Raw genomic sequence first — 8,075 nt, 5'->3', positions numbered from 1 at the left:
CTGTGCAATGGCGTGGTTGGTAGAAAGAGCACAAATAGCGCAGATATTTAAGGCTGCTGCTGATTGTTTTGATTTGGCCTTCCGGTAGAATAAGACGGAATTGGCATTAGAAGCGCAGCTATTTAAGGCTGCTGCTGCTGATTGTTTTGATTTGGCCTTCCGGTGGAATAAGACGGAATTGGCGTTAAAAGCGCAGATATTCAAGGCTGCTACTGCTGGTTGTTTTGATTTGGCCTTCCGGTAGAATAAGACGTAATTGGCGTTAAAAGCGCAGATATCTAAGGCTGCTGCTGCTGATTGTTTTGATTTGGCCTTCCGGTAGAATAAGACGGAATTGGCATTAAAAGCGCAGATATTTAAGGCTGCTGCTGCTGGTTGTTTTGATTTGGCCGTCCGGTGGAATAAGACAAAATTGGCGTTAAAAGCGCAGATATCTAAGGCTGCTGCTGCTGATTATATTTGATTGTTTTGATTTGGCCTTCCGGTAGAATAAGACGGAATTGGCGTTAAAAGCGCAGATATTCAAGGCTGCTGCTGGTTGTTGTTTAGATTTGGCCTTCCGGTAGAATAAGACGGTGGAGCGGTTAAGGTAACCCTGCATAGCTGCAGAAGTTACCACAACATCCGAAGTGGTACGTCAGCACTTAATGTGCTACTTGCCGCGAAGGAAAATAGGAAACAGTAAGACCAAACTGTGGTCGAAATAACAAACATCAAATTTGTCAGCACAAAATGTGCTATCAACGATGGCGCGGACTCAACGACCGAGCTCGCGCACCCAGCCAACCCAGCAGCAACAATGTTGCATTCATTTCGTGAATAGCAGCCAGAAACCTGAGACGCAATTCGAGATGTGGCCGTTTACAATGGAATCGCCACCCGAAGTCGCCGTGGAGAATAACATCTCCACTCACAACATTGTGGGCTACTCTGTGGACGCCCTGTTCATCATCGCGGCGATCATCATCGTCATCGTCTGGCGTTGGCGCAGGAATGCGCGACGCCTGAAACAACTGGAGGGCGCAGCGACGAAGCTGCGTCAGCAAACTTTAAACAACTCTGTATGATACAGTAAAATAAATTCCAGTCTTTTTAAGTCTCTCTAACCGTTGTGTCGCGTTTCTGTTCCGATGACATTTCTGTGTTAAACCCTTGCGGGAGCGGGGTTTTACCTTAATTTCTAATCAGGCTCTTTCTGCCTGGAACATTGGTGACCCCGACGTGATCGCACGTGCGATCACTTCAGGTTTAGGCAACGACGCCTATCAATTGTAAATTCTCCCGTCGGGGGGAGAACGGACTGAAAAAAAAAAAAAAGCATTCAAAGTGTTTCGGTGTGCCAAAATGGCAACGATAAATAAAGTGTAACCTAAGTGTAGGCAATCATAAGTGAAAACAAAAGTGCAAGTCTCCCACTGGTGGAAATGAATCAAAATTTGTGCAACGACGTGTTGTACTCTAAGTACTACGCTCAGTTAGTGGAAATCGAAGAGTCTGTAAGGGCTAGGCCGTGTCGATCGCGAGAAGAAGGCGCAGCCATTACAATCATCGTTTCACACCTGTTCAACTTAGCCGCCGGAGCTGCGGCTGTAAGAGGTTACGAAAAAAGATTTACTGACGAACTGGTGAGGTTAGCCGAATCAATCAGCGAGAGGCTAGAGTGGAACGTTTTGAATCCGCCGTCTATGTTTTAATTGAGCTCACACGCACCTGTGTGGCTAACCGTGTGATTAGTGCAAAGAAGAAAGTTGAAAATTCGCTCGCTGCGCGCGTAGTGTTTCCCGTCGGGGGGAGAATCCAATCAACGAAAGTGAAATCAGTGTGTGATTATGTGCCTTGGTGCCACTGCACCATCGTGAAAATAAATAAAACAAACGCGGCGAGACTTGTGTAGCTTCTCCCGTCGGGGGGAGAGCTAAACGAAAGAAAAAGCAGTAAATTGAAAAGTGACTCGCATTCCTAGTGTAGAACAATGGCCGAGGAAGAACTAAGTAAAGTGTGGATGCGGCAGTTGACTGCCCTAGAAGGGTCCGTCAACGAGATCGCGGTGCTGGTTGACCAGCGCAGCGACGCTAACCCTCCGGAAGTGGAGGAAATTGCAGTGCAAAGGGACACCTTGCGTGTTCTTTTCGACCAAGCAACAGCTGTGTTGCTGAAAATTGAAGGGGCCTCAGGTCCCTCGGCAAGGAGAGGGCCGTTACTAACTAAGGTAATGGCCGTTCAAGTGAAACTCGGCCGCTGGGAAAGACAGCATGCGGAAGCTGCCAGAAATCACCAGCGCCCGAGTGAAAACTTGCTCGACCAGACACTGGCACCAAGCACGAGTCGGGCGGATCATTTACCCCGAATCGAGCTACCCCACTTCAACGGTTCGCCGACGGAGTGGTTGACATTCAAAGGGCGCTTTGAAAAGCGCATGGTAACGATTGGAGAAGATGCCGACAAATTCGCATTTCTCTCCAAGTGCCTTGAGCATTGCGCGGCAGCAAGAAATTCAATCGAAGCGCTCGAAAGCTCTGGCACTAGCTTCGCCGATGCGTGGGCGAAATTAGAGACGCGCTTTTACAAAAAGCGAATTGCGTACGAAGGATACTTCGTAAAACTGATCAAATTTAAAAAAATAAATGTGCCATGCGCTAAGTCCATCATGAGCCTCATCGATGCCGTGGACACTACAGTTCACGCTGCAAAGCAGATACAAAAGGATAAAACAGCGACACTGGACTGTGTTGCGAATGGAATGCTAGTAAGTCTAGCAAAATCCCGTCTGGATTCGGAAACCGCATCCAGGCTGGAGGAGAGATTAGACATACATCGTGTCTACACTTGGACAGAATTCAAGGAAGAGTTGGAGAAGCGAGCCAACCAATTAGCGTGCCGAACCGATATCGACGAATCGAAATCGCGCAACACCAAGACGGTAGCAGCAGCTGCCATCACCCAACCCCAGCGTAGGGAAATCAAAACGCAACCGCAATCCTGTTTCGCGTGCAATGAGAAAGGGCACGCGATCTGGCACTGCACCGAATTCAAAGCGCTGCCTGTACCGCAAAGATGGGATAGGACCAAAAGAGCCGGTCGGTGTTTCAATTGTTTGTCTTGGGGACACTCCGTCCAAAAGTGTTCATCCAAAAAGCGGTGTTCAGAATGCGGAGAAGCACACCACACATTGCTACATCCAGTGGATGCGGTTCCAGAGAAGAAGCCGGCGGCTGACCCAGCCGTTGTGGCCTCAACCAGCAGTAACAACTGACTACATGGCAGTTACGTATTCTTGGCAACAGCCGAGATCAACATTAAAGGTGCGTCCGACTGGTATCGAGTTAGGTGCCTATTGGACTCCGGTAGTCAGGTGGAGTCTATCACGGAAGCAGCCGCGCAGACTCTAGGACTACCGTACGCACGGAGCGACGTGCAACTTGTTGGCATTGGCGGAAGGGTCAATGCTTCCAGAAAGATTACAACCGTAATCTCCTCCAGATGCGGAAGCTTCGCTATGGAGGTAAGTTTAGTTTTGGTTCCGCACCTTTTAGACGACCAGCCCAGCATTCGGCTGGAAGCGAAGGATGTGAGTGTTCCGTCAAACATTGAGTTAGCGGACCCCACATTCTACAAGAGAAGAGGCATCGAGATTATACTCGGTGCCCGAGTACTATTCCAGATTCTGAGCCCCAGACAAATCCAATGTACAAATGGCCCGAATCTTCAGGAGTCAGCCTTAGGCTGGCTTGTTGGCGGACTAGTTTCGCTACGGTCAACCCGGAAAGCAGTAATGACTGTTGCCACCGTTAGTACAAATGAGATCCAAGAAGAAGAGGACCCCGATGGGAAATTGGATATTCTCTTCAAGAGGTTTTGGGCCTTGGAGGAGGTAACTTCTGCGGAAGCGAAGTCCACCTCTGACCAGGTAAACCTATGCGAGGAGCACTTCCTCCAGCACACCAAGATAGGGGCAGATGGCAAATATATTGTGCGCCTCCCTTTCAACGACAAGCCCATTCAACTGGGTGATTCCTACGAGCAAGCAAGAAGACGCTTGTTCTCGCTAGAAAGGAAACTCACGCGAACTCCGGAAGTATACGAGCAATACAGAGAGTTCCTGAAAGAGTATCTGACATTAAATCATATGGAAGTTGTAGAACCAAAGGATTATCAAAAAATCCGCTACTTCATACCCCACTCATGTGTCATCAAGCCAGATTCTTCATCAACCAAGCTTCGCGTAGTATTTGATGCAAGCGCTAAGGCATCAAATGGACATTCCTTGAATGACATGCTGCGTAGTGGACCAGCGATCCAAACGGAGCAATTCGATTTGCTCCTGGACTTTCGCTGCCATGACAAGGTGCTAATGGCCGACATCGCGAAGATGTATCGGCAAGTCCATGTCCACGAAACGGACTCGTGGTACCAGTGCATCGCCTGGAGGGATAATCCTTCGGAAGCGATTCAGGCTTATCGCCTCAAAACAGTGACTTATGGCGAGGCGGCATCCTCATTCCTAGCATGTCGCGCTCTACACCAAGTCGGAGAAGAAATCCGATCGCATCAGCCGAGCATTGCTGATATCATTCAGAAATGTTTCTACGTCGACAATTTGATGATGGGGGGAAATTCAGCAGAAGGTCTTCTGAGTCAACGAAAAGCCGTGGAGGCCGCTCTTCTGCAGCGAGGCTTTCCCTTACGGAAATGGGCATCCAACGATGCCAGCATCATAGAAGATGTACCTGCCGACGATCTCGAAAAGGAGATCAACATCGGAAATCACGATGTGATTAAAACCCTAGGCGTGGCCTGGTCTCCACGCGGAGATACCTTTCGATTCCTAGTGGAGGACCGCAATGCAAGCAAGCAAACTATTACCAAGAGGCAGCTAGCCTCGGAGGTGCTCAGATTATATGATCCGTTGGGCATAATGCAACCGGTCATCATTACAGCAAAAATATTGCTGCAGAGCTTGTGGAAAACCAAGCTCGGTTGGGAGGACCAGATCCCACCAGAAACTTTGCACGAATGGCAGCAACTGAAGAAAACGCTGCCGAAGTTGGCGGAACTAGAGTTCCCGCGTCAATCCATCCCGAGTAACGTAGCACACTTGGAGCTGCACGGTTTCTCGGACGCTTCTATTCGCGCTTATGGAGGCGCAATTTATGCCTTTGCCATAGACACGCAAGGTAACAAGTCCATGAACCTGCTTTGTGCAAAGTCGCGTGTAGTCCCGATGAAGGACCTCACTCTTCCTCGAAAGGAATTAATTGGAGCCAAATTGTTGGCAGAGTTGATGAGCCGCGTGATCGGCATCATACCACAACACATTAACAAGGTTCACTACTGGTGCGACTCGCAAGTAGTGTTGTCCTGGATACACGCAAACGATCAACACGCCGAGGTGTATGTTCGAAATCGTGTGAAAATCATTCAACAATTAACAAATAAGATGAGCTGGAGGTACATCCCCACCGACCAGAACCCAGCGGATGTGATCTCCAGAGGAATCTCAGTGAGGAAACTGTTGACCACCAAGAAGCAGCTGTGGCTGCATGCCACCCCGTATGCACTAGAGGTACATCCAGAAATTCAAGTATGCGCAATTCAGCAAGCGCCGACCATCGACCACACTCTGCATGATCCTGACCCAGAAGATTATATCCAGAGTTACAAGTACTGCAATTCTTTCCGAAGGACCAGAAGGCATTTCGCCTTAATACAGCGCGCCATAAGCAATTTTAAGGCAAAAGCTACAAGTTCTATTAATTCTGAACAACTCCTACAAACCATGACCGGCCCTCTAACTGTTGAAGAGCTGGAAGCAGGACTACATCTAGTCATCAAAAATATGCAATCCGTCTGCCTAGGACAAGAGCTGAAGAGCATCGGTTTACACGGCATTCCTACAAAGCAGGGCCCCCTGCAGCACCTCAATCCTATGCTGGCAGGTGGCCTCATTCGAGTAACAGGCAGGTTAAACTTAGCAGACTTGCCTGAAGAACAGCGACATCCAATATTCATTCCGAGGGAGCATCCGTTTGCACGAATCATCCTTGTGCATCTACATCGCTCCAATAACCACGCCGGTCTGGAAATAGTCTTGGCCGAATTTCAACGAAGCTATTGGATGAAGGGATTGCGGAAAACAACCCAATCCGTCCTTCAAAAATGCGTACTCTGCGTACGGGCAAGGCCTCGCAGATTCGAGCAAATGATGGGCCAGCTTCCACGGCCCAGAGTGAATCCCTCTACAGCGTTCACTCATACTGGCGTAGACTTGTGCGGGCCGTTCCAAGTGCTGCCAAGTCAGCGGGCGAAAATGAGGCTTACCGTTTACGCCTGCCTGTTTGTGTGCTTTTCGACCAAAGCAGTGCATATCGAGGTGGTGGAGGATCAATCCACCGGGGCCTTCTTAGCCGCCTTGATACGGTTTGTATCAGTGCGTGGTACACCGGAGGTGATATACTCCGACAACGGCCGCAACTTCGTCGGAGCCAGCCGCGAACTTGCAGAACTGAGCAAAGTATATAACTCGGAGTTGTTCCAAAACGAACTCATAGGGATAGCAGCTGAGGAAGGAATACGCTTTTCCTTCATCCCTCCGAGAAGCCCTAATTTCGGAGGTCTGTGGGAGGCCAACATAAAAGTGGCCAAAAGACTCTTCACCGCAGCCGCTCGTGGATCCAGCTTTAATATATTGGAAATTCAGACGGTGTTCTACCAAGTATCAGCGATAATGAATTCACGTCCGCTGACCTCAATTTTCTCCGACGCCGGAGCTCCGGAACCTTTAACACCAGGACACTTCCTAATAGGAAGAGCCATGACTACTATACCCATCCCGGCAAGCCACTTAGAACAGCAAAACTTAGTTATGCGCTGGAAGCGCATTCAACGCCAAACCGCACAATTCTGGCGTAGATGGCAAAATGAATATTTGCAGCATTTGCGCTGTATCTTCAAGTGGACAAAAAGGCAACCTAACTTGAAGCCAGGTCAAATCGTATTGATTGGAGACGATAACAACCCCGTGGCAAAGTGGCCCATGGGAATCGTAACTCACACCAAACCCGGAAAGGATGGAGTTGTGCGGGTAGCAACGGTACGCACAGCTTCAGGTATCTACACACGAAATGTTCGGGCTTTGGCACCACTGCCCATCGACATTACCGAAAGTCAAGTAGGCGAATCAGTCGAACCATCTCAATTTGATTCTTCAGAAATAGTGAATAAACCACACCATGAAGTACGCGAGCAAGGGCCAGTACCTGAAAACGAAGAAGACCCACCACCCCTGGCTATGAGTAGCAATGTTTGGAGCGACAGACTTCGCTCCAAAGGGGGGAGAAAATGGAGCGGTTAAGGTAACCCTGCATAGCTGCAGAAGTTACCACAACATCCGAAGTGGTACGTCAGCACTTAATGTGCTACTTGCCGCGAAGGAAAATAGGAAACAGTAAGACCAAACTGTGGTCGAAATAACAAACATCAAATTTGTCAGCACAAAATGTGCTATCAACGATGGCGCGGACTCAACGACCGAGCTCGCGCACCCAGCCAACCCAGCAGCAACAATGTTGCATTCATTTCGTGAATAGCAGCCAGAAACCTGAGACGCAATTCGAGATGTGGCCGTTTACAATGGAATCGCCACCCGAAGTCGCCGTGGAGAATAACATCTCCACTCACAACATTGTGGGCTACTCTGTGGACGCCCTGTTCATCATCGCGGCGATCATCATCGTCATCGTCTGGCGTTGGCGCAGGAATGCGCGACGCCTGAAACAACTGGAGGGCGCAGCGACGAAGCTGCGTCAGCAAACTTTAAACAACTCTGTATGATACAGTAAAATAAATTCCAGTCTTTTTAAGTCTCTCTAACCGTTGTGTCGCATTTCTGTTCCGATGACATTTCTGTGTTAAACCCTTGCGGGAGCGGGGTTTTACCTTAATTTCTAATCAGGCTCTTTCTGCCTGGAACAGACGGAATTGGCGTTAAAAGCGCAGATATTCAAGGCTGCTACTGCTGATTGTTTTGATTTGGCCTTCCGGTGGAATAAGACGGAATTGGCGTTAAAAGCGCAGAT

General features: G+C 49.0%; 1 protein-coding gene across 1 annotated transcript; it reads left to right on the top strand.

Moving 5' to 3' along the window:
• Window positions 1-1,972: 1,972 nt before the first annotated feature.
• Window positions 1,973-7,351, top strand: LOC129752399 (uncharacterized). Its single transcript, XM_055748186.1, has 2 exons — window positions 1,973-3,242; window positions 3,285-7,351. Exons 1-2 carry the CDS (start codon window positions 1,973-1,975, stop codon window positions 7,349-7,351), a joined length of 5,337 nt encoding a protein of 1,778 aa, XP_055604161.1.
• Window positions 7,352-8,075: the final 724 nt, after the last annotated feature.

The sequence above is a fragment of the Uranotaenia lowii genome, chromosome 3 (assembly GCF_029784155.1).
Source record: "Uranotaenia lowii strain MFRU-FL chromosome 3, ASM2978415v1, whole genome shotgun sequence".
In the NCBI taxonomy this organism is placed as follows: domain Eukaryota; kingdom Metazoa; phylum Arthropoda; class Insecta; order Diptera; family Culicidae; genus Uranotaenia; species Uranotaenia lowii.
The sequence above is the reverse complement of the archived record's forward strand: the minus strand, read 5'-3'. Positions and strand labels throughout refer to the sequence as shown.